This window comes from Oncorhynchus tshawytscha, linkage group LG02 (genome assembly GCF_018296145.1).
Source record: "Oncorhynchus tshawytscha isolate Ot180627B linkage group LG02, Otsh_v2.0, whole genome shotgun sequence".
In the NCBI taxonomy this organism is placed as follows: Eukaryota; Metazoa; Chordata; class Actinopteri; order Salmoniformes; family Salmonidae; genus Oncorhynchus; species Oncorhynchus tshawytscha.
In genome coordinates this window covers 1,686,863-1,713,854 of record NC_056430.1, presented here as the reverse complement: position 1 = coordinate 1,713,854, position 26,992 = coordinate 1,686,863, and the positions used below count along the sequence as shown (strand labels likewise).

Sequence of the window (26,992 nt, the reverse complement as noted above, 5' to 3'; positions counted from 1 at the left end):
TGGGTCTTAGTAAGGAACTCCCCTCACCTGGTTGTCTAGGTCTCTAATTAGTAAGGAACTCCCCTCACCTGGTTGTCTAGGTCACTAATTAGTAATGAACTCCCCTCACCTGGGTGTCTAGGTCTCAGTAAGGAACTCCCCACACCTGGTTGTCTAGGTCACTAATTAGTAATGAACTCCCTCACCTGGTTGTCTGGGTCTCAGTAAGGAACTCCCCTCACCTGGTTGTCTAGGTCTCTAATTAGTAATGAACTCCCCTCACCTGGTTGTCTGGGTCTCAGTAAGTAACTCCCCTCGCCTGGTTGTCTAGGTCACTCATTACTAAGGAACTTCCCCCCCCTTGGTTGTCTAGGTCACTAATTAGTAATGAACTCCCCTCACCTGGGTGTCTAGGTCTCAGTAAGGAACTCCCCTCACCTGGTTGTCTGGGTCTCAGTAAGGAACTCCCCACACCTGGTTGTCTAGGTCACTAATTAGTAATGAACTCCCTCACCTGGTTGTCTGGGTCTCAGTAAGGAACTCCCCTCACCTGGTTGTCTAGGTCTCTAATTAGTAATGAACTCCCCTCACCTGGTTGTCTGGGTCTCAGTAAGTAACTCCCTCGCCTGGTTGTCTAGGTCACTAATTAGTAAGGAACTCCCTCACCTGGTTGTCTAGGTCACTAATTAGTAATGAACTCCCTCACCTGGGTGTCTAGGTCTCAGTAAGGAACTCCCCTCACCTGTTTGTCTGGGTCTTAGTAAGGAACTCCCCTCACCTGGTTGTCTGGGTCTCAGTAAGGAACTCCCCTCACCTGGTTGTCTGGGTCTTAGTAAGGAACTCCCCTCACCTGGTTGTCTAGGTCTCAGTAAGTAACTCCCCTCACCTGGTTGTCTATGTCTCAGTAAGGAACTCCCCTCACCTGGTTGTCTAGGTCACTAATTAGTAATGAACTCCCCTCACCTGGTTGTCTGGGTCTCAGTAAGGAACTCCCCTCGCCTGGTTGTCTAGGTCACTAATTAGTAAGGAACTCCCCTCACCTGGTTGTCTAGGTCACTAATTAGTAATGAACTCCCCTCACCTTGGTGTCTAGGTCTCAGTAAGGAACTCCCCTCACCTGGTTGTCTGGGTCTTAATAAGGAACTCCCCTCACCTGGTTGTCTGGGTCTCAGTAAGGAACTCCCCACACCTGGTTGTCTAGGTCACTAATTAGTAAGGAACTCCCCTCGCCTGGTTGTCTAGGTCTTAATTGAAAGGAAAAACCCACAGACACTTGGCCCTCTGAGGAATGAGTTTGACACCCCTGAAGTACACATATACTGTAGACGAATGCATCCCAAATGGCACCCTATTCCCTATAAAGTGCTTTTGACTAGGGCCCTATGCCATTTGGGATCCATATATACAAGAATGACTGGGACAGTCAAATGAATTGTTCTTCTTTTGGCTCTGTACTGAAAGTTTGGATTTGAAAGGATTTTCATCCATATCGGGTAAACCGTTTATTTGTAATAATGTTTTATGTCATTTTGGAGTCACTTTTATTGTGGATAAGAATAGAATATGTTTCTAAACACTTTAATGTATCTGAGGACACTGTATATCATGTCTACCCTCTGAGGACACTGTATATCATGTCTACCCTCTGAGGACACTGTATATCATGTCTACCCTCTGAGGACACTGTATATCATGTCTACCCTCTGAGGACACTGTATATCATGTCTACTATCTGAGGACACTGTATATCATGTCTACCCTCTGAGGACACTGTATATCATGTCTACTATCTGAGGACACTGTATATCATGTCTACTATCTGAGGACACTGTATATCACGTCTACTATCTGAGGACACTGTATATCATGTCTACTATCTGAGGACACTGTATATCATGTCTACTATCTGAGGACACTGTATATCATGTCTACCCTCTGAGGACACTGTATATCACATCTACTATCTGAGGACACTGTATATCATGTCTACTATCTGAGGACACTGTATATCATGTCTACCCTCTGAGGACACTGTATATCACGTCTACTATCTGAGGACACTGTATATCATGTCTACTATCTGAGGACACTGTATATCATGTCTACTATCTGAGGACACTGTATATCACGTCTACTATCTGAGGACACTGTATATCATGTCTACCCTCTGAGGACACTGTATATCATGTCTACTATCTGAGGACACTGTATATCATGTCTACTATCTGAGGACACTGTATATCATGTCTACCTCTGAGGACACTGTATATCATGTCTACTATCTGAGGACACTGTATATCATGTCTACTATCTGAGGACACTGTATATCATGTCTACCCTCTGAGGACACTGTATATCATGTCTACTATCTGAGGACACTGTATATCATGTCTACTATCTGAGGACACTGTATATCATGTCTATTATCTGAGGACACTGTATATCATGTCTATTATCTGAGGACACTGTACATCATGTCTACTATCTGAGGACACTGTATATCATGTCATGTATATCACTATCTGAGGCAGTGGGAAGGCTCACCTTGGCAATCTCTTCCATAGTGGTTCTTACAGCAGCTCATGACCCAGGCTTGACTCTTACACATCCTCTTACAGCCCATCCTTTGGCCCATGTGGTGCCTCGTCATAGAGTGGTAGAGGCTGTAGAAGAAGAGGATGAAGAAAAATAATACTCACAGTGGAGATGTGAGAAAAATAATAAAATATATACCTGAAGTCATGGTTATGCATCACTGCGGAGTCTCCCTAGCTGAAGTGGTGGTCAAACATCACTGTGGAGTCTCCCTATCTGAGGCGGTGGTCAAACATCACTGTGGAGTCTCCCTATCTGAGGCGGTGGTCAAACATCACTGTGGAGTCTCGCCATATCTGAAGTGGTGGTCAAACATCACTGTGGAGTCTCGCCATATCTGAAGTGGTGGTCAAACATCACTGTGGAGTCTCCCTATCTGAGGCGGTGGTCAAACATCACTGTGGAGTCTCCCTACCTGAAGTCGTGGTCAAACATCACTGTGGATTCTCCCTACCTGAAGTCATGGTTATCGATTACTGTGGAGTATCCCCACCTGAAGTGGTTTTCAAACTTCACTTTGGAGTCTCCCTACTTGAAGTCGTGGTCATACATCACTGTGGAGTCTCCCTACCTGAAGTGGTGGTCAAACATCACTGTGGAGTCTCCCTACCTGAAGTGGTGGTCAAACATCCCTGTGGAGTCTCCCTACCTGACGTTGTGGTTATGCATCACTGTGGAGTCTCCCTACCTGAAGTCGTGGTTATGCATCACTGTGGAGTCTCCCTATCTGAAGTTGTGGTCAAAACATCACTGTGGAGTCTCCCTACCTGACGTTGTGGTTATGCATCACTGTGGAGTCTCCCTACCTGAAGTCGTGGTTATGCATCACTGTGGTGTCTCCCGACCTGAAGTCGTGGTTATGCATCACTGTGGAGTCTCCCTATCTGAAGTCATGGTTGTGCATCACTGTGGAGTCTCCCTACCTGAAGTCATGGTTGTGCATCACTGTGGAGTCTCCCTACCTGAAGTCGTGGTTATACATCACACTGTGTTGTCGAGGGTAGAACGCAGAGTAGGGGTTGATGAAGCTGCAGATCTCAGTCTTGCCCTGTGAAAGGCAGGAAATGGTGTCTTATGGTTTGTGTGTGTGTGTGTGTGTGTGTGTGTGTGTGTGTGTGTGTGTGTGTGTGTGTGTGTGTGTGTGTGTGTGTGTGTGTGTGTGAGCTCACCGTATCTTCAGTTCCGTGGGGACAGGGTCGGGGACCCAAGCAGCTACCACATCGACTCTAACAACACACATACAGTCCGTCATACAATACGTTTTGTAGTGATTCACATGTAGTTGATGTAAAGAATTTTTGTTGGTCCATGGTGTGTAATGAAGAACAACTTTTTTTTCTTCTTTTTTTTTGATTCCAAGATGACGTAGCAGTCAGACGTCTTTGTCATGCCCCGTGTATATATCTATTTTGTATATTTAAAGAAAATATTCTTCTGCAACCCAATGAGGTGTGGATCTGCTTTATTCTACAGTATTTTTCTTTACTTCTGAATCGGAACCCCCAACAGAAGCTAGCCAGCTGACTAGCTACTAGCTAGTAGTCAGCTAACCACTGCTTGTGGTCATCAGCTAACCTTAAGCTCGGAAAACTCTCGTCAGTTTGCACAACACGATTGTAACCAGAGCATACCGGACCTATTTTTTCTCCATATCCCCGGATTCCTACAGCAAGTTCTGAACCTTTTCACCTGGATCATCACAGCTAGCTGGCTGCAATCCGAGTGTCTACTCCTGGCTAACGTCACTGTCCCGAAGCAAGCACCAACTAGCCTGGAGCTAGCCTATGCTAGGCCTATCTCCCGGCTAACAGAAGAGGTCCATCAGCCACTCCTGGGCTACAATACCTATTTTGCCAATTGGCCTGGACCCATTTTACTGCCGGTGCGGAGCCCCGGTCCTTCACGGCTGGACTACCGACGTAATATGCCCGGGGGGGTTATTCAACTGGCCCCTCCATCGCGAAGTCCCCTGAATTCCCATCTGCTAGCCTGCTAGCCGCGGCCCGCTAGCAGTCTAGAGCATATCAGCTGTTAGCTGAATAGGTCTATCGGACAATTTCCACTATACCTATTTTTGCCAATTGGACTGGTCCCCTTTACCACACGGAACCCTACTAATCCATCACGACTGGTCTACCGACGTAAACACATCCTATCATACCTTTGTCTGTACATTATGCCTTGAATCTATTCTATCATGCACAGAAACTTGCTCATTTTACTCTCTGTCAAGCACGTACTAGAACGACCAGTTCTTATAGCCTTTAGCCGTATCCTCATCCTACATATCCTCTGTTCCTCTGGTGAAGTAGAGGTTAATCCAGGCCCTGCAGTGCCTAGCTCCACTCCTACTCCCCAAGTGCTCTCATTTGTTGACTTCTGTAACCATAAAAGCCTTGGTTTCATGTGCATTAACATTAGAAGCCTCCTCCCTAAGTTTGTTTTATTCACTGCTTTAGTACACTCTGTCAACCCGGATGTCCTTGCCGTTTCTGAATCCTGGCTTAGGAAGACCACCAAAAACCCAGAAATGTCCATCCCTAACTATAACATTTTCCGACAAGGTAGAACTACCAAAGGGGACGGTGTTGCAATCTACTGCAGAGAGAGCTTGCAGAGTTCTGTCTTACTATCCAGGTCAGTATCCAAACAATTCTAGCTTCTGCTTTTAAAAAGCCACCTTTCCAGAAACAAGTCTCTCACCGTTGCCGCTTGCTATAGACCACCCTCTGCCCCCAGCTGTGCTCTGGACACCATATGTGAACTGATTGCCCCCCCATCTATCTTCAGAGCTCGTGCACCTAAACTGGGACTTGCTTAACACCTCCAACCTACAATCTAAGTTTGGTGCCCTCAATCTCACACAAATTATCAATGAAACTTCATAGATATCATCCTAACCAACTTTCCCTCCAAATACACCTCTGCTGTTTTAAACCAAGATCTCAGGGATCACTGCCTCATTGCCTGCATCCGTAATGGGTCTGATGTCAAACGGCCACCCCTCATCACTGTCAAACGCTCTCTAAAACACTTCAGCGAGCAGGCCTTTCTAATCGACCTGGCACGGGTATCCTGGAAGGATATTGACCTAATCCCGTCAGTAGAGGATTCCTGGTTATTCTTTAAAAGTGCCTTCCTCACCAGCTTAAATAAGCATGTCCCATTCAAAAATGTAGAACCAGGAACAGATATAGCCCAGATATAGCACAAAAACATCCTGTGGCATTCTGCATTACCATCGAATAGCCCCCGTGATATGCAACTTTTCAGGGAAGTTAGGAATCAATATACACACGCAGTTAGGAAAGCAAAGGCTAGCTTTCTCAAAGCAGAAATTTGCATCCTGTATCACAAACTCAAAGTTCTGGGACACTGTAAAGTCCATGGAGAATAAGAGCACCTCATCCCAGCTGCCCACTGCACTGAAGCTAGGAAACACTGTCACCACCGATAAATCCACTATAATTGATAATTTCAATAAGCATATTTCTACGGCTGGCCATGCTTTCCACCTGGCCACCCCTACCCTGGTCAACAGCACTGCACCCCCCACAGCAACTTGTCCAAGCCTCCCCATTTCTCCTTCACCCAACGCACAAATAAACTGTGCTAGACAATCTGGACCCTCTATTTCTAAAATTATCTACCGAAATTGTTGCAACCCCTATTACTAGCCTGTTCAACCTCTCTTTCGTATCGTCTGAGATTCCTTAGGATTGGATTCCCAAAGACCATTTCGAATCCCACCATATCATCTCCGCTGTGCAATCTGGTTTCAGAGCTAGTCATGGGTGCACCTCAGCCACGCTCAAGGTCCTAAACAATATCATAATCGCCATTGATAAAAGACAATACTGTGCAGCCGTATTCATCGGCCTGGCCAAGGCTTTCGACTCTGTCAATCACCACATTCTTATCGGCTTTGTTTCTCAAATGACTGCCTCGCCTGGTTCACTAACTACTTCTCAGATAGAGTTCAGTGTGTCAAATCGGAGGGCCTGTTGTCCGGACCTCTGGCAGTCTCTATAGGGGTGCCACAGGATTCAATTCTCGGGCCGACTCTCTTCTCTGTATACATCAATGATGTCGATCTTGCTGCTGGTGATTCTCTGATCCACCTCTACGCAGACAACACCATTCTTTATACTTCTGGCCCTTCTTTGGACACTGTGTTAACTAAACTCCAGACAAGCTTCAATGCCATAGAACTCTCCTTCCGTGGCCTCCAACTGCTCTTAATTGCTAGTAAAACTAAATGCATGCTCTTCAACCGATCGCTGCCTGCACCTGCCCACCCGTCCAGCATCACTACTCTGGATGGTACTGACTTAGAATACGTGGACAACTACAAATGATGAGTATGAAGCGAGGGCCAGCCAACGAGAGCATACAGGTCGCAGTGGTGGGTAGTATATGGGGCTTTGGGGACAACACGGATGGCACTGTGATAGACTGCATCCAATTTGTTGAGTAGAATGTTGGAGGCTATTTTGTAAAGGACATCCCCGATGTCGAGGATCGGTAGGATGGTCTGCTTTGCGAGGGTATGTTTGGCATGAGTGAAGGATGATTTGTGGTGAAATAGGAAGCTGATTCTAGATTTAATTTTGGATTGGAGATGCTTAATGTGAGTCTGGAAGGAGAGTTTACAGTCTAACCAGACACCCAGGTATTTGTAGTTGTCCACGTATTCTAAGTCAGAACCGTCCAGAGTAGGGATGCTAGTTGGGTGGGCGGGTGTAGAGCATGCATTTAGTTTTACTAGCATTTAAGAGCAGTTGGAGGCCACGAAAGGAGTGTTGTATGGAATTGAAGCCCGTTTGGAAGTTTGTTAACACAGTGTCCAAAGAAGGGCCAGAAGTATAAAGAATTGTGTCGTCTGCATAGAGGTGGATCAGAGAATCACCAGCAGCAAGAGCAACATCATTGTTAGATACAGACAAAAGAGTCAGCCCGAGAATTGAACCATGTGGTATCCCCATAGAGACTGCCAGAGGTCCGGACAACAGGCCCTCCGATTTGACACACTGAACTCTATCTGAGAAGTAGTTGGTGAACCAGGCGAAGCAGTCATTTGAGAATCCAAGGCTGTTGAGTCTGCCAATAAGGTTGCAGTGAAAGCCTTGGCCAGGTGGATGAAGACGGCTGCACAGTACTATCTTTATTCAACGGCGGTTATGATATCGTTTAGGATCTTGAGCGTGGCTGACGTGCACCCATGACCAACTCTGAAACCAGATTGCATAGTGGAGAAGGTACGGTGGGATTCGAAATGGTCGGTGATCTGTTTGTTAACTTGGCTTTTGAAGACTTTAGAAAGGCAGGGCAGGATGGGATATTGGTCTGTAACAATGTGGGTCTAGAGTGTCTCCCAATTTGAAGAGGGGGATGACCACGGCAGATTTAAAGTCTTCTCAGATGATACGAAAGAGAGGTATAACAGGCTAGCAACAATTACGGTGGATCATTTTAGAAAGAGAGGGTCCAGATTGTCGGCCGGGCAGAGCTGTTGGCCGGGCAGGGTAGCCAGGTGGAAAGCATGGCCAGCAGTAGAAAAATGCTTCTTGAAATTCTCAATTATCATAGATTCATCGGTGGTGACAGTGTTTCCCTAGCATCTGATGCAGGTGGAGATGCTAAACAAAATTAGGTACCGTGTTAGTGAACAGTCCAGCAGGCATCAGCTGTGTAGCCGAGTGATCATAGGGTCCAATGAGCAGCAATAGGTGAGTCAGGTAGTCAACTACTATGCTAGGCGAGCGGGAGACTCGGCGTTCAGACAGCTTGCGGGCCGAGTCTAGCAGATGGGTCTTCGGCGACATTGCAACGGAAACGCCTGCTGAAACCACATTGGACGATTACGTCAGCAGACCAGTCGTGATGGATCGGTAGGGCTCCATGTCGACAATAAAGGGTCCAGACAAATTGGCGAAAGAGGTGTTGAAGCCCAGGAATTAGCTGCTATTCTTCGTCGGCTAGCCGCGAGTTGGGCCTAGCTCTAGCCTAGCTCAAAGCTAAATGGTGCTTGCTTCGGGACAGAGGCGTTAGCCAGCAATAGCCACTCGGTTGCAGCTAGCTAGCTGCGATAATCCGGTGTAATGGTCCAGAGCTTGCGGCAGGAGATCTGGAGATGTGGTAGTGAAAAGCAGTCCAATGGGTTGATATCGCGCTTTGCAGACTGGCAGGTATTGGCGAGCTAAAGCTGGCGTCCGAGCTAAAGGTGAAGACAGCTAGCCGTGGCTAACAAAGACTAATAGCTAGTTAGCTGGCTAGCTCCCGATGGAGGAACCAGTTATAAGGAATAAAAATAGCAAATCCGTACCACATTGTGTGAGGCGGGTTGCAGGAAAGTATATTTAGTTCGTAGATGGAAAGTGAGAAAAAAATCTGAAGCAACAGACTACTTACTATTGACAAGACAAACACATGTCCGTCTGCTAAGCCGTCTTGGGTCAAGCCAAGATACATCTGTGAGGCTGCTTATTGGTCAAACCAAACGAACATTGTGGAACATAAGGCTGCCATTCTTAATAAAAACACGGTTCACCTTCCTCGCTGCACTTCGTAGCTATAAAACACTTCAACATTTCACCAAGAGGTGACATCATACGTAAACTAATAGAAAGAGAGGCATTCTGGCAGTACACATTAGACACTGCGGATCCTAAGGGGCTAAACAAGGATTTTGCCTTTTGTTTCTATAATGTTGTTGCCTTGATGTTTTGTGTCTTTGTGTCTCCAGTTTCACAGACACTCATATATCCAAGATGCATATACTTTAAACTGTCCATTGAGCATAGACACACATGAGGATCATTTTGTCATCTCATTTCTCCGTCCAGTCCGTCGTGCTGTGGGAGAAACGTCTCCTGCTGGAATACCAGAACCTTCCACATATACTCTCCAGATATATTAGAAATAACTAATAGTATTATGAAGGTGATATTAAAGTCTCTTACGTATATAGTCCTGTCCTCCAGTCCATCGCAGTGTGCACCCAGACCGGGAGGTTCCAGTAGCTGGTCGATTCCGTATGCAACACCCCCGTTAAACATCATGAAACGATCCAGGACCCTCGCCATGTTGTCATTCACCATCATGTCCCCCTGACAGACACACACAAACATGAGAAAGGTAATAAGATAATCACAGGACAAGATGAGAACTAACCTGGTCCCAGATCTGTTTGTGCTTTCTTCCAAACTCCTAAAGTCAGTTACACCCGTGGCAAGAAAGCACAAACAGATCTAGAACCAGGCTGAGGCTAGATGAAAATGGGAGATTGGGGAGAGAGGAATATAGAAGGCCCAGTAGGCCCAGAAGGCCCAGTAGGCCCAGTAGGCCCAGAAGGCCCAGTAGGCCCAGTAGGCCCAGTAATTCTGAGCAGATGGTGTACCATGTATCTTCACTTTCTTTCATTCTCAGCTATAATTGTGCCTTGGGGATAAATAAGGGGATTTCACAAATGGCCCCCTATTCCCTTTATAGTGCACTACTTTAGACCCTATTCCCTTTATAGTGCACTACTTTAGACCCTATTCCCTATATAGTGCACTACTTTAGACCCTATTCCCTTTATAGTACACCGATGGGCTCTGGTCAAAAGCAGTGCCCTATATCGGGAGCGGGGTGTCATTTGAGACTCAGAGGTGTAAATGAGGTTGAAGTAGCTACTCACAACGACTTTCTTGTTACAGCTAAAGGTGAAGGTTGATCCGTGCATCGTCCGGTAGGTAGTGAACGAAGTCAAGGTCATCTTCTGTAGAGAGATCAACGTCATTATAATCAATACAAGATCACAATCAAAACAACATCAAGAAGTAATCAAAACATTTGTGATGCACCCATAACCTCACCTTGATATTGCGTATGATGTGAGCTTTGATGATGGCTGTGAGTTTGTCCCTGTGGGCAAGACTGTAGAGCCAGTGTTGTCTCTCTTCAGACAGAGAGCTGAGAGCAGCGTCAGACGGCCACAACATGGTCAGGGGCTGGTGGATGGAGTTCTCGACCAGGTTCAGCATGTTGGCATCCTAAAAATAATAACAACAATAACAACAACATGGTCAGGGGCTGGTGGATGGAGCTCTCGACCAGGTTCAGCATGTTGGCATCCTAAAAATAATAATAACAACAACATGGTCAGGGGCTGGTGGATGGAGTTCTCGACCAGGTTCAGCATGTTGTCATCATCATAAAAACAATAATAATAACAATGATAACAACATGGTCAGGGGCATGAAGCCCTGTTCCTTTCTCTCCAATCTACTGTGGTCTCAGATGTATTAGTGCAGGCGTGAAAATGCCCAATAGAACCATTTTCCACCAAAATGCTAGGTGTAGTTTACTGTGTTCAGCCAATCAGGTGGACCCTAACAAAGAGCGTAAAGCCCTGGTCTATTTGTACAATGTGCAATGATTGGCTGAATGCCATATGCTATTTCAATGGGAGAAATTTTGACTTTGTGTAAATTGGGATTTGCCCCATAAAAGTATTTGAGATTGAAGCTATTTATACGGTAGTAAATGTGTATTAGCTTTATACATGAATTAGTAAACCAACGGCCAAGCACGGACAAACTGAAATGGTCCACCCACACAGACAGCGTGGTGAAGAAGGCGCAACAGCGCCTCTTCAACCTCAGGAGGCTGAAGAAATTTGTCTTGTCACTGAAAACACTCACAAACTTCTACAGATGCACAATCGAGAGCATACTGTCGGGTTGTATCACCGTCTGGTACGACAACTACTTCGCCCACAACCGTAAGGCTCTCCAGAGGGTAGTGAGGTCTGCACAACGCATCACCGGGGGCAAACTACCTGCCCTCCAGAACACCTACAGCACCCGATGTCACAGGAAGGCCAAAAAGATCATCAAGGACAACCACCCGAGCCACTGCCTGTTCACCCCGCTATCATCCAGAAGGCGAGGTCAGTACAGGTGCATCAAAGCTGGGACCGAGAGACTGAAAAACAGCTTCTAGCTCAAGACCATCAGACTGTTAAACAGCCATCACTAACATTGAGTGGCTGCTGCCAACACACTGACTCAGATCTCTAGCCACTTTAATAATGAATAATTGGATGTAATAAATGTATCACTAGCCACTTTAAACAATGCCACTTTATATAATGTTTACATACCCTATATTACTCATCTCATATGTATATACTGTACTCTATACGATCTACAGCATCTTGCCTATGCCGTTCGGCCAGTGCTCATTCATATATTTATATGTACATATTCTTAATCATTCCTTTACACTTGTGTGTATAAGGTAGTTGTTGTGAAATTGTTAGATCACTTGTTAGATATTACTGCACGGTCGGAACTAGAAGCACAAGCATTTCGCTACACTCGCATTAACATCTGCTAACCATGTGCATGTGACCAATAAAATTAGATTTGTTTACCTGCACCAGTTTGGCGAACTTCATGTATCCATATAGTTCACCTGCTTCAATGAAATTAAGCTGAAATATAAGAAAACAAATATGTCACAAGTAGGGATTAACATGGATAACTGCGTATGTCTATAGATTAACATGGATAACCGTGATAGGTCTATAGATTATATGGATAACCGCAATAGGTTTATAGATTAACATGGATAACCGTGATAGGTTTATAGATTAACATGGATAACTGTGATAGGTCTATAGATTAACATGGATAACCGTGATAGGTCTATAGATTAACATGGATAACCGTGATAGGTCTATAGATTAACATGGATAACCGTGATAGGTCTATGCACAATTCACTACATACTGTAGGCATCTCTGTCACAGACAATTCCGAGTCATTAGGGAAAAGTATATCTTCTCCTGTCCTAGAGCCTAGGCTGTTATCCTATCCAGTCTCCTTCTGCCCTAGAGCCTAGGATAATATCCTATCCAGTCTCCTTCTGTCCTAGAGCCTAGGATAATATCCTATCCAGTCTCCTTCTGTCCTAGAGCCTAGGATAATATCCTATCCAGTCTCCTTCTGTCCTAGAGCCTAGGATAATATCCTATCCAGTCTCCTTCTGTCCTAGAGCCTAGGATAATATCCTATCCAGTCACCTTCTGTCCTGGAGCCTAGGATAATATCCTATCCAGTCTCCTTCTGTCCTGGAGCCTAGGATAATATCCTATCCAGTCTCCTTCTGTCCTAGAGCCTAGGATAATATCCTATCCAGTCTCCTTCTGTCCTAAAGCCTAGGATAATATCCTATCCAGTCTCAATCCCCCTGAAACCCCAAATCCTGAGTCCTGAAAAAGTCCTAACTTTATTCTCTAATCTATAGGTTGCATTATCAGAGCACATGTGACCTGCGCACATCAGAATACCTCTATAACATTTACCCCACTTCTGTGTGCTGTCTCGTATTGCTGCCCATATAGAGTTCAGGTAGAGAACGTGTGATCAACAAACGCTATGACAGGAGATATGGATGTTTTTTTAGGGTAGCCTAGTGGTTAGAGTGTTGGACTAGTAACCGGAAGGTTGCAAGTTGTACCCCCAAGGTACAAATCTGTCGTTCTGCCCCTGAACAGTTAGTTAACCCACTATTCCTAGGCCGTCTTTGAAAATAAGAATTTGTTCTTAACTGACTTGCCTAGTAAAATAAAGGTAGAAATAAAATAAAATTTAAAAAATATATACTTTGATGCTAAAAGAATTCCACTCTTCATCTCCTCGTTAGTCTTGGGCTGATCAGCTTTCTGTACAACCATTGACTCTATTTGGACAAATACAGGTCATATTCTGTCATTTGTCGAAGGAGGAAGTTTAGCAACTTTTGTCATTTGACTTTTGACTTTTGACTGCCGTTACAAAGTTTTGTATGATTTGACAAAGCCTGTGCGCCCTGACCAGAAAACCCACTGAATGAATTGAGGAACATAGTGTTCGGGAATTTATGAACGTCCTGTTTCACAATTTCATTAAGCGATCATAGATAGTTACTCTATCATTACTAAATATGAGTTTAATTTGCTCTGAAACCTTTACATAGTGGCGAGTCCAAGCAGACAAGGTGACGCAATGCGCCTCTTATTTTGGGAGGACCCTGGCATAGTGACCATCTTGGTTTTAAACGCTGGGACTTTTTGCTGTATTTTCTTGGACTCTCGGGATAAATATGAATTATTCCCAGAATTTAAACTTGGTAGATTTTCAGGAAAATTTGAACCCCTATTCACGAGTGATTTTAAAATGAATAAAACCTATTTGGGGAGCAAATGGTGACTTGTGTCCACAAATGGAAACACCCTAAGCCCTATATAGTATAGGAATAGGGTGCCCATGTCTCTGTTGATCAGTTGGTAGAGCACGGAGCTTGCAACGCCAGGATCATAGGTTTGATTCCCGCTGAGGCCACCCATATGGAAAATGTATGCACACTATGTGTCTGTAAGTAGCTTTGGATCAAAGCGTCTGCTGAGTGGCATACACATGCAGCCGTAGCCTACCTTAGATGGTATGGCCTTTTGATCCTTCAGGTCATATGGGGTGAGGACCTTGTCAATGTAGTGGATCACACCGTCAGCTGTCACATAATCACTGGAGACTATCCTAGCATCATCATTAATGTACACAGAGCCCTGAAAGAAGGGGGGAGATAGAGAGAAACTTCGTTAAAGGACCAGTACAGTCAAAAAAAAGTGTTTTATATACATTTCCACACTATGAGGTTGGAACAATACTGTGAAATTGTGAACATTATTTTTAATGTCCTTTTAGTGTAAGAGCTGTTTGAAAAGACCACCTGAATTTTCATCCCATTTTGGTGGGACGGAGTTTTGGCCTGCCTGGTGACATCAAGTTAGTTAATAGACCAACACGAAAGAGAGTTCCAATAAAACATTTACGTAATAAAAAATGCCCATAAAAACCAGTCAGTTTTTAAGCTAGAGGCCTGTCGCCTTCTGCATCTGCGGTGGAAAGTGGCAGAACGATAGCGCTGTTTGTCAGACCAGACGATATCCCAAAAATCGGTCTTCTCACGAAAACGGTTTGGCCTATAAACTAATATGACCCTTCTATGGAAAGATTAGGAGAAGTAGGCCCTTGTGTAGTAAACCTAGGAGAAGTAAACCTAGAAGAAGTAAACCAAGGCGAAGTAAACCAAGGAGAAGTAGGCCCTTGTGTAGTAAACCAAGGAGAAGTAAACCTTCGAGTAGCAGTATTTGGAGAAGCAAGCCTTGTAGTAGTAGTATTTGGAGAAGCAAGCCTTGTAGTAGCAGTATTTGGAGAAGCAAGCCTTGTAGTAGTAGTATTTCCAAGATGGCGTAGCAGTCAGACGTCTTGTCGTGTCGTGTCCCTTGTATATATCGTTTTTTTTAAACATATTTTTCTTCGCATATCTTTTAAAACATTTTGCTAAACCTCAACTTCTAAATACTCTCCTGCAACCCGCCTCACCCAATGTAGCGTGGATCTGCTTTTTTTTCTAAAGTATTTATATTTACTTCGGATCCGGAACCCCTCAACTGAAGCTAGCCAGCTAGCTACCAGCTATCAGTCAGCAAACCATTGCTAGCGGTCTTCAGCTAACCGGTCATCAGCTAACCTTTAGCTCGGAAAGCTCTCGCCAGTTCGAACAACGCGACTCTAACTAGAGCATAACGGACCTATTCTTTTTTATCCCCGGATTCCCACCGGATTCCCACCGCAAACGGAACATTTTCAGCTGGATTACTCCTGGCTAGCGTTTCCACCCACTTAGCTTGAAGCTAGCCCGGCCAGAGCTCCTGTGCTACCACCGAAGCATACTCCTGGGCTACAATATCCGGACCCACGACCGGTCTATCGATGTCACCGCATGAAGAGGCATAAACAGACTCACCCCATCGCGACGTCCCCCAAAGGCTAACTTTCGGCCTGCTAACTGCTAGCTTGTTTAGCCCCGGTCCGCTAACTGCTACCTTGTTTAGCCCCGGCCTACTAACTGTTAGCTTGTTAGCACAGGCCTGCTAACCGTCTGAATCGCCGCGTCCCAACCACTCACTGGACCCATATTTACTTTCATTTTTAATTCGTTTATACCTTCCGGTAACCTGCCTCACCCAATGTGATACGGAATCGCTATTATTTTAAAATTTTAGAACACACTCAAGAACCTCCAGAAGCTAACCAGCTAACTAGCTACAAGCTATTTAGTCATTGTTAGCCACTGCTAGCGGCTTTTACCTTTTACCTTCTGCACAGCCAGCCAGTTTTTTTAACCTGGATAATACTCGCCAGTCTAGCTTCCCTGCCCCATCCACCGCTGCCCCCTGGATCACTTGGCTACATAGCTGATGCATGCTGGACTGTCCATCACGGTACTCCATTCTGCTTGTTTATGTTTTATCTGTCGGCCCCAGCCGCACTCAGGCTCTGTGTGTAGTTAATCCGACCCTCCCTGCCTAGTCAACGCCATTTTACCTGCTGTTGTTGTGCTAGCTGATTAGCTGTTGTTGTCTCACCTACTGTTTTAGCTACTGTTTTAGCTAGCTCTCCCAATTCAATACCTGTGATTACTGTATGCCTCGGTGTATGTCTCTCTCAAATGTCAATATGCCTTGTATACTGTTGTTCAGGTTAGTTATCATTGTTTTAGTTTACAATGGAGCCCTAGTTCCACTCTTCATACCCCTGATACCTCCTTTGTCCCACCTCCCACACATGCGGTGACCTCACCCATTACAACCAGCATGTCCAGTGATACAACCTCTCTCATCATCACCCAGTGCCTGGGCTTACCTCCGCTGTACCCGCACCCCACCATACCCCTGTCTGCGTATTATACCCTGAATATATTCTACCATGCCCAGAAATCTGCTCCTTTTATTCTTTGTCCCCAACGCTCTGGGCGACCAGTTTTGATAGCCTTTAGCCGCACCCTCATTCTACTCCTCCTCTGTTCCGCAGGTGATGTGGAGGTAAACCCAGGCCCTGCATATCCCCAGGCACCCTCATTTGTTGACTTCTGTGATCGAAAAAGCCTTGGTTTCATGCATGTCAACATCAGAAGCCTCCTCCCTAAGTTTGTTTTACTCACTGCTTTAGCACACTCTGCTAAGCCTGATGTCCTTGCTGTGTCTGAATCCTGGCTTAGGAAGGCCACCAAAAATTCTGAGATTTCCATACCCAACTATAACATTTTCCGTCAAGATAGAACTGCCAAAGGGGGAGGAGTTGCAGTCTACTGCAGAGATTGACATTACTTTGCAGGCTTACTTTCCAGTTCCATACCCAAACAGTTCGAACTAATAATTTTGAAAATTACTCTCTCCAGAAATAATTATCTCACTGTTGCCGCCTGCTACCGACCCCCCTAAGCTCCCAGCTGTGCCCTGGGCACCATTTGTGAATTGATCGCCCCCCATCTAGCTTCAGAGTTTGTTCTGTTAGGTGACCTAAACTGGGATATGCTTAACACCCAGCAGTCCTACAATCTAAGCTAGATGCCTTCAATCTCACACAAATCATCAAGGAACCCACCAGGTACAACCATAAATCTGTAAACAAGGGCACCCTCATAGACGTCATCCTGACCAACTGGCCCTCCAAATACACCTCCGCTGTCTTCAACCAGGATCTCAGCGATCACTGCCTCATTGCCTGTATCTGCTATGGAGCCGCAGTCAAACGACCACCCCTCATCACTGTCAAACGCTCCCTAAAACACTTCTGTGAGCAGGCCTTACTAATCGACCTGGCCCGGGTATCCTGGAAGGACATTGACCTCATCCCGTTAGTTGAGGATGCCTGGTCATTCTTTAAAAGTAACTTCCTCACCATCTTAGATAAGCATGCTCCGTTCAAAAAATGCAGAACTAAGAACAGATATAGCCCTTGGTTCACTCCAGACCTGACTGCCCTCGACCAGCACAAAAACATCCTGTGGCGGACTGAAATAGCATCGAATAGTCCCCGCGATATGCAACTGTTCAGGGAAGTCAGGAACCAATACACGCAGTCAGTCAGGAAAGCTAAGGCCAGCTTCTTCAGGCAGAAATTTGCATCCTGTAGCTCCAACTCCAAAACGTTCTGGGACACTGTGAAGTCCATGGAGAACAAGAGCACCTCCTCCCAGCTGCCCACTGCACTGAGGCTAGGTAACACGGTCACCACCGATAAATCCATGATTATCGAAAACTTCAACAAGCATTTCTCAACGGCTGGCCATGCCTTCCGCCTGGCTACTCCAACCTCGGCCAACAGCTCCGCCTCCCCCGCAGCTACTCGCCCAAGCCTCTCCAGGTTCTCCTTTACCCAAATCCAGATAGCAGATGTTCTGAAAGAGCTGTAAAACCTGGACCCGTAGAAATCAGCTGGGCTTGACAATCTGGACCCTCTATTTCTGAAACTATCCGCCGCCATTGTCGCAACCCCTATTACCAGCCTGTTCAACCTCTCTTTCATATCGTCTGAGATCCTCAAGGATTGGAAAGCTGCCGCAGTCATCCCCCTCTTCAAAGGGGGAGACACCCTGGACCCAAACTGTTACAGACCTATATCCATCCTGCCCTGCCTATCTAAGGTCTTCGAAAGCCAAGTCAACAAACAGGTCACTGACCATCTCAAATCCCACCGTACCTTCTCCGCTGTGCAATCTGGTTTCCGAGCCGGTCACGGGTGCACCTCAGCCACGCTCAAGGTACTAAACGATATCATAACCACCATCGATAAAAGACAGTACTGTGCAGCCGTCTTCATCGACCTTGCCAAGGCTTTCGACTCTGTCAATCACCATATTCTTATCGGCAGACTCAGTAGCCTCGGTTTTTCGGATGACTGCCTTGCCTGGTTCACCAATTACTTTGCAGACAGAGTTCAGTGTGTCAAATCGGAGGACATGCTGTCCGGTCCTCTGGCAGTCTCTATGGGGGTGCCACAGGGTTCAATCCTCGGGCCGACTCTTTTCTCTGTATATATCAACGATGTTGCTCTTGCTGCGGGCGATTCCCTGATCCACCTCTACGCAGACGACACCATTCTATATACTTCCGGCCCGTCCTTGGACACAGTGCTATCTAACCTCCAAACGAGCTTCAATGCCATACACCACTCCTTCCGTGGCCTCCAACTGCTCTTAAGCGCTAGTAAAACCAAATGCATGCTTTTCAACCGTTCGCTGCCTGCACCCGCACGCCTGACCAGCATCACCACCCTAGATGGTTCCGACCTTGAATATGTGGACATCTATAAGTACCTAGGTGTCTGGCTAGACTGTAAACTCTCCTTCCAGACTCATATCAAACATCTCCAATCGAAAATCAAATCAAGAGTCGGCTTTCTATTCCGCAACAAAGCCTCCTTCACTCACGCCGCCAAACTTACCCTAATAAAACTGACTATCCTACCGATCCTCGACTTCGGCGATGTCATCTACAAAATTGCTTCCAACACTCTACTCAGCAAACTGGATGCAGTTTATCACAGTGCCATCTGTTTTGTCACTAAAGCACCTTATACCACCCACCACTGCGACTTGTATGCTCTAGTCGGCTGGCCCTTGCTACATATTCGTCGCCAGACCCACTGGCTCCAGGTCATCTACAAGTCCATGCTAGGTAAAGCTCCGCCTTATCTCAGTTCACTGGTCACGATGGCAACACCCATCCGTAGCACGCGCTCCAGCAGGTGTATCTCACTGATCATCCCTAAAGCCAACAGCTCATTTGGCCGCCTTTCGTTCCAGTTCACTGCTGCCTGTGACTGGAACGAATTGCAAAAATCACCAAAGTTGGAGACTTTTATCTCCCTCACCAACTTCAAACATCTGCTATCTGAGCAGCTAACCGATCGCTGCAGCTGTACATAGTCTATCGGTAAATAGCCCACCCATTTTTACCGACCTTATCCCCATACTGTTTTTATTTATTTACTTTTCTGCTCTTTTGCACACCAATATCTCTACCTGTACATGACCATCTGATCATTTATCACTCCAGTGTTAATCTGCAAAATTGTAATTATTCGCCTACCTCCTCATGCCTTTTGCACACAATGTATATAGACTCCCCTTTTTTTTCTTTCTACTGTGTTATTGACTTGTTAATTGTTTACTCCATGTGTAACTCTGTGTTGTCTGTTCACACTGCGATGCTTTATCTTGGCCAGGTCGCAGTTGCAAATGAGAACTTGTTCTCAACTAGCCTACCTGGTTAAATAAAGGTGAAATAAATCCAAAACATTTTTGGGGGGAGAAGCAAACTTGTAGTAGCAGTATTTGGAGAAGCAAGCCTTGTAGTAGTAGTATTTGGAGAAGCAAGCCTTGTAGTAGCAGTATTTGGAGAAGGAAGCCTGGTAGTAGCAGTATTTGGAGAAGCAAGCCTTGTAGTAGCAGTATTTGGAGAATCAAGCCTTGTACGAGCCAGAAATGGGCAAAAGTAGCTATGAAGGGAATAGGGTGCCATTAGGGACTCACATCCTTGAGGCTGAAGGTGAGCTGGTGTCCGGAGACGGCCACAGCCTTTGAGGTGGTCTTCAGGTCAGAGAGCATCAGAGTCTCACAGGACACCATGTGGTAGTTAGCCAAGTCTGGGCTGCGTCCCTGTGACTCCCATGCCTCTATCTGGAGAGAGAGTTTACACAGGGGTGGGTCAGAGTCCCACACACACAATCTCTCTCACACACACACACACACACACACACACACACACACACACACACACACACACACACACACACACACACAGTATACGCAGACCCGTCCTACACACAGGAACATTGAAAAATGTTTTTTTTAAATTGACATACTGAGAAGTTGCTGTTTGCAGGAGGTATGAATGTAGTGAAGGGCCCATCACCGTACAGACTCCTCACATCAGACACCTGGAGAACACAAGCATTAGCCTCATCAAAAATATGCGGAATGTGAATAATCCTATTTGTCTTGGTTACATTTATTTTATAACATAGAGAAGTGAAATGTCATTACCACCCTACAACAACAGACTCACCATTATTATCCGACGGTACAACGCAGCTTCTGACTGGCGAAATATCTCCTGCAGATATCCATGGGAAAATAAATTCATAGACGCACGCACGCACGCACATACACACACACACACACACACGCACGCACGCGCACACACACACACACACACACACACACACACACACACACACACACACACACACACACACACACACACACACACACACACACACACACACACACACACACACACACACACACACACACCACACACGCACACACACACACACACACACACACACCTCACACGCACACACGCACACACACACACACACACACACACACACGCACACACAAATACACACACACACCTCACACGCACACACGCACACACACACACACCTCACACACACACACCAGTGACTCACCGTGCGGGTCTTGCCGCGGCAGTCAAAGCCATCTCCTATGTGTCCTCCAGTGCAGGAGCAGTTCCTCTCTCCGTTGCCCATATAACGACACCTGGCGTACTTTCCACAGCCCCCGTTGTTCTGGAAACATAACCGGAGTCTACACCTCTGGACACCAGGGGGTGTCCCAAATGGCACCCTATTCCCTTTATAGTGCACTACTTTAGACCAGGGCCTATAGGGCCTATAGGGAATAGGGTGACATTTGGGACCAGCCACAGTAATACTGTAGTACCTAACTATCGGATCCTGTGGATGTGCCTGGGTCAGACCTGGGTCAGATACTCGGGTGCGCTGGATTTACTTTATCAGGTTCAATGAAACCAACAAACCAATAGAACATCCCTCCTGAACACTGGTCAGTATGTCACGTATTTAACACACTGGTCAGTATGTCACGTATTTAACACACTGGTCAGTATGTCACGTATTTAACACACTGGGTATATATTTAATCCAAGTCTGATTAAAATGCCACCCTATTCCCTATATAGTTCACCTATGGGCCCCTGGTAGTGCACTGTGTAGGGAATAGGGTGGCATTTGGGATGCACCTTGTAGTACTAAAATGCTCCAGTACTCACAGTCCGACAGGGATTGAACGGGTAGCAGAAATGTCCATTCCCAGAGTAGCCAGGTAAACAATTACAGGCAACCTGAAACAGGTGGAACAGTTAGTTACTCATGTAACTAAACTAAACCAAATGAAGAAGAAACTACTATGAAACAAAGATAAATTATATAAGGAATGATAGTAAAAAGCTTTGGAACATCTTAAATTAAATTTTAGGCAACAAGGCAAACTCAGCTCCATCATTCATTAAATCAGATGGCTCATTCATCACAAAGCCTACTGATATTGAAAACTACTTTAATGATTTTTTTCAATGGCAAGATTAGCAAAACTAGGCATGACATGCCAGCAACAAATTCTGAACCTACACATCCATGTATAACTGATCAAATTATGAAAGACAAGCATTGTAATTTTGAATTCCGAAAAGTGAGTGTGGAAGAGGCGAGAAAAGTATTGTTTTCTATCAACAATGACAAGCCACCTGGGTCTGGCAACTTGGATGTAAAATGACTGAGGATGATAGGGGACTGTATTGCCACTCCTATTTGCCATCTATTCAATCTAAGCCTACAGGAAAGTGTGTACCCTCAGGCCTGAAGGGTAGAAAAAGTAATTCTACTACCCAAGAATAGCAAAGCACCCTTTACCAATCAGCCTGCTACCAACCCTTAGTAAACTTTTGGAAACAAATGTGTTTGACCAGACACAATTCTATTTCACAGTAAACAAATGATCTTACAGGGAATAGCACACAACATGTAGAGCACTTATACAAATGACTGATGATTGGCTGTAACAGATTGATAATTAAAAGATTATTGGAGCCTTTATCGAGCATAATCTGCTGCTGGAAAAACTTACATGTTATGGCTTTACACCCTCTGCTAAATTGTGGATAAAGAGTTACCTATCTAACAACACAGAGGGTGTTCTTTAATGGAAGTCTTTCCAACATAATCCAGGTAGAGTCAGGCATTCCCCAGGGCAGCTGTCTAGGCCCCTTACTTTTTCAATATTTACTAATGATATGCCACTGGCTATGAGTAAAGCCTGTGTTTTGCCATAGTTTTGTCACACCTGTACTACCACAGATAGTACATCGAGCCAGATATTTCACCAGTTATATAAATGTCAAGCATCCGGTTGCCGTTTTCACTCGCTACTAAATATGGTGTTGAGAGGAAGCCTAGCGCCGGCAGTGGGGGAAGATGGAGCGAGATCGGTTTTGGCTGACATTCTGCACATTTTCTCATCAATGCAACATTTGATCTTCATACAGTTTTCTGTTTACAAAACTAGAATCTGTAACAAACAAAGTGGACTGCATTTTGTAGACTTTACACTTCGACAAAGTTTCTACAAATTGCGATGTTTAGAAGGAGTGCAAAGGGCAATTAAGTTACTTCACAGAGTAGGCGTTCTCTAATGGATACATGCAAATAAATTCTAGAATACGCCAATAGGATCTTACTAGCTCCTCCTTGACTCTACCCGCCTCCTTGCTTGTTCTGCCCACTATTAATAATTTGCTCCCATTGGAAATGACAGACTATGGTCTATCTTGGGTTACTTATAAAAATCTTTGAGACTACTGCCCAGTTATATGGTGCCACAAAGAGGGACATAGGCAAATTACAGTTGGCCAAGAACAGAGTAGCACGGCTGTCCCTTAAAGGTACACAGAGAGCTAACATCAATGACATACATGCATGTCAATCTCTCCTGGCTCAAAGTAGAGGAGATATTGACTTTTACATTTACATTTATCCAGAGCAATTTACAGTAGTGATTGCATAAATTTGATTGCATAGACACACACGCCAGCACACACACTCTACACACGTATTTATGGTTGTATTATAAATATTGTATTTTAGATATGTAGTGGTGTCATAATGTTATTTTTGTTTATGCCTTAATTTGTTTGGACTCCAGGAACAGTAGCTGCTGCATTGGCAGGAACTAATGGGGATCCATAATACACCCCAGAAAGAGAAGCTGCTGTCTTGGCAGGAACTAATGGGGATCCATAATAAACCCCAGGAGGAGAAGCTGCTGCCTTGGCAGGAACTAATGGGGATCCATAATAAACCCCAGGAAGAGTAGCTGCTGCCTTGGCAGGAACTAATGGGGATCCATAATAAACCCCAGGAAGAGTAGCTGCTGCCTTGGCAGGAACTAATGGGGATCCACAATAAACCCCAGGAAGAGTAGCTGCTGCCTTGGCAGGAACTAATGGGGATCCATAATAAACCCCAGGAAGAGTAGCTATTGCCTTGGCAGGAACTAATGGGGATTCATGATAAACCCCAGGAAGAGTAGCTGCTGCCTTGACAGGAACTAATGGGGATCCATAATAAACCCCAGGAAGAGAAGCTGCTGCCTTGGCAGGAACTGATGGGGATCCATAATAAACCCCAGGAAGAGAAGCTGCTGCCTTGGCAGGAACTAATGGGGCTCCATAATAAGACAAACACTCAGACGTACCTGGCCTGTATTTCTACTTCATACAGCGAGAAGGCCAGTGCATTACACTGAGAAAGTGTTGCAGGGTATCGCAGGTTATTGCAGTAGTAAAGTGGTTGTGACCCCAATGGCACCATATTCCATACATAGTCCACTACTGGTCAAAAGTAGTGCATTAAATAGGGAATAGGGTACCATTTGACACTCAAACAAGTGTAGTCTTACCCAGTTCGGTCCTATTTTGATGCACTCTGCGCTACTGGAACATCCACCGTTGTTTACCAAACAACCATCTATCTCTGCAAAAACACAACATCATATTGTCATTCCCTTTTAGATAATTCGTTCCTTTCTAAATCACAGTCAAAAGCTTGAGGATCACAATTCGCAGATTCTTTTTTACATAAAATATCTTGCCGGTTAAATTTAGAGTCAAGGTTATCAGTAATTGTAACAGATTATGGCCTATTATTATTATTATTATAAACAATTTGCATTGTCAAAAGTATAAATTCTTAAATACCATTAATACTCCCAACAGTTATCATTTTTTGGAAGAAAACAAATATTTACAAAATTAAGAAAATCTAGATAAAAAATAAGTAAATAAAATTGCAAACCACCTGCAGTACAGGACCACAGTTTGAAAACTAATGTTCTAGAGGCAAGGGTTTTGTTATTTTGTATTTCACTTATTCATCCTTCCTATAACCATTCCCATTGAAATTAGACTTTTTATTCAAGGGTGGGAGCAGACAACCGTGACCATTCTGTAGTTGATCAGGGTCCTGGTTTGAAGCGGTCAGTAATGGGATGCATCCCAAATGGCACCCCGTTCCCTACAAAGTGCACTACTTTTGACCAGAGTCCAATGGGGAATAGTGTTCCATTTGTGACGTAGCCATGGTTAAAGGGCTGATGGTAGAGTTCCATTTGGGACCAAGCCATGGTTAAAGGGCTGATGGTAGAGTTCCCTTTGGGACGTAGCCATGGTTAAAGGGCTGATGGTAGAGTTCCATTTGGGACCAAGCCATGGTTAAAGGGCTGATGGTAGAGTTCCCTTTGGGACGTAGCCATGGTTAAAGGGCTGATGGTAGAGTTCCATTTGGGACGTAGCCATGGTTAAAGGGCTGATGGTAGAGTTCCATTTGGGACGTAGCCATGGTTAAAGGGCTGATGGTAGAGTTCCATTTGGGACCAAGCCATGGTTAAAGGGCTGATGGTAGAGTTCCATTTGGGACCAAGCCATGGTTCAAGTAGTATTTGAAATAATTTGTTTTTGGTCTAGCCTGCTTAGAGTTCCAGATGGGCAGGGTTTGCAGTTTTGGGACCATTCTCTTGGCCCATTAAGTTCAACTAAGCCCAGATCAATTATAGTATTTTAACCCAGGTTTGAGACACACTGCTATTGATATGGTTGTAAATATTTTAATTGGTTCTACTGTTGTTGTGTTTAAATGCGTTGAGTGTAAAGTGGCAGTCTTGCCCACCTGTCATTTTGTGACTAAGCTTCGGGCTCCATAATGTTTTATCTTTTCTCCGCCTGGAACAGACTATTACTGTTGATTATCTAATGAATTCAATCACTCAATCAATCACACGCCATACCTAGACACCACACCCCGTCTCCAGTGTATCCTTCTGGACAGGTGCAGGTCCTCTCCCCAGGTAACGTCTTGGTGCAGTTGGCAATCTGAGCGCAGCCTCCGTTCCCAGTGGCACACAGGTTCACCTCTACGGAACATTAGTTTACCAGTTTAGTTTACCAGTTTAGCTTACCAGTTTAGTTTACCGGTTTAGTTTACCAGTTTAGCTTATCAGTTTAGTTTACCAGTTTAGCTTACCAGTTAGTTTACCAGTTTAGCTTACCAGTTCATTTTATTTATTTATTTTATTTCACCTTTATTTAACCAGGTAGGAAAGTTGAGAACAAGTTCTCATTTACAATTGCGACCTGGCCAAGATAAAGCAAAGCAGTTCGACAGATACAACGACACAGAGTTACACATGGAGTAAAACAAACATACAGTCAATAATACAGTATAAACAAGTCTATATACAATGTGAGCAAATGAGGTGAGAAGGGAGGTAAAGGCAAAAAAGGCCATGGTGGCAAAGTAAATACAATATAGCAAGTAAAACACTGGAATGGTAGTTTTGCAATGGAAGTTTGTGCAAAGTAGAAATAAAAATAATGGGGTGCAAAGGAGCAAAATAAATAAATAAATGAAATACAGTTGGGAAAGAGGTAGTTGTTTGGGCTAAATTATAGGTGGGCTATGTACAGGTGCAGTAATCTGTGAGCTGCTCTGACAGTTGGTGCTTAAAGCTAGTGAGGGAGATAAGTGTTTCCAGTTTCAGAGATTTTTGTAGTTCGTTCCAGTCATTGGCAGTAGAGAACTGGAAGGAGAGGTGGCCAAAGAAAGAATTGGTTTTGGGGGTGACTAGAGAGATATACCTGCTGGAGCATGTGCTACAGGTGGGAGATGCTATGGTGACCAGCGGGGGGACTTTACCTAGCAGGGTCTTGTAGATGACATGGAGCCAGTGGGTTTGGCAACGAGTATGAAGCGAGAGCCAGCCAACGAGAGCGTACAGGTCGCAATGGTGGGTAGTATATGGGGCTTTGGTGACAAAACGGATTGCACTGTGATAGACTGCATCCAATTTGTTGAGTAGGGTATTGGAGGCTATTTTGTAAATGACATCGCCAAAGTCGAGGATTGGTAGGACGGTCAGTTTTACAAGGGTATGTTTGGCAGCATGAGTGAAGGATGCTTTGTTGCGAAATAGGAAGCCAATTCTAGATTTAACTTTGGATTGGAGATGTTTGATATGGGTCTGGAAGGAGAATTTACAGTCTAACCAGACACCTAAGTATTTGTAGTTGCCCACGTATTCTAAGTCAGAGCCGTCTAGAGTAGTGATGTTGGACAGGCGGGTAGGTGCAGATAGCGATCGGTTGAAGAGCATGCATTTA

General features: G+C 44.9%; 1 protein-coding gene across 1 annotated transcript in view; it reads right to left on the bottom strand.

Moving 5' to 3' along the window:
• Positions 1 to 26,992, bottom strand: part of stab1 (stabilin 1) — a 168,508-nt gene that overhangs the window by 39,093 nt on the left and 102,423 nt on the right. Inside the window, exons 43-57 of the mRNA XM_042304863.1 lie at positions 25,621 to 25,746; positions 24,238 to 24,311; positions 21,554 to 21,625; positions 20,931 to 21,050; positions 20,522 to 20,569; positions 20,319 to 20,393; positions 19,987 to 20,133; positions 14,039 to 14,170; positions 11,996 to 12,055; positions 10,434 to 10,610; positions 10,256 to 10,336; positions 9,537 to 9,683; positions 3,744 to 3,800; positions 3,537 to 3,622; positions 2,524 to 2,642 (exon numbers count right to left, since the gene is read on the bottom strand). Coding sequence (XP_042160797.1) covers positions 2,524 to 2,642; positions 3,537 to 3,622; positions 3,744 to 3,800; positions 9,537 to 9,683; positions 10,256 to 10,336; positions 10,434 to 10,610; positions 11,996 to 12,055; positions 14,039 to 14,170; positions 19,987 to 20,133; positions 20,319 to 20,393; positions 20,522 to 20,569; positions 20,931 to 21,050; positions 21,554 to 21,625; positions 24,238 to 24,311; positions 25,621 to 25,746 — 1,521 coding nt within the window. The remainder of the gene's footprint in view (positions 1 to 2,523; positions 2,643 to 3,536; positions 3,623 to 3,743; positions 3,801 to 9,536; positions 9,684 to 10,255; positions 10,337 to 10,433; positions 10,611 to 11,995; positions 12,056 to 14,038; positions 14,171 to 19,986; positions 20,134 to 20,318; positions 20,394 to 20,521; positions 20,570 to 20,930; positions 21,051 to 21,553; positions 21,626 to 24,237; positions 24,312 to 25,620; positions 25,747 to 26,992) is intronic.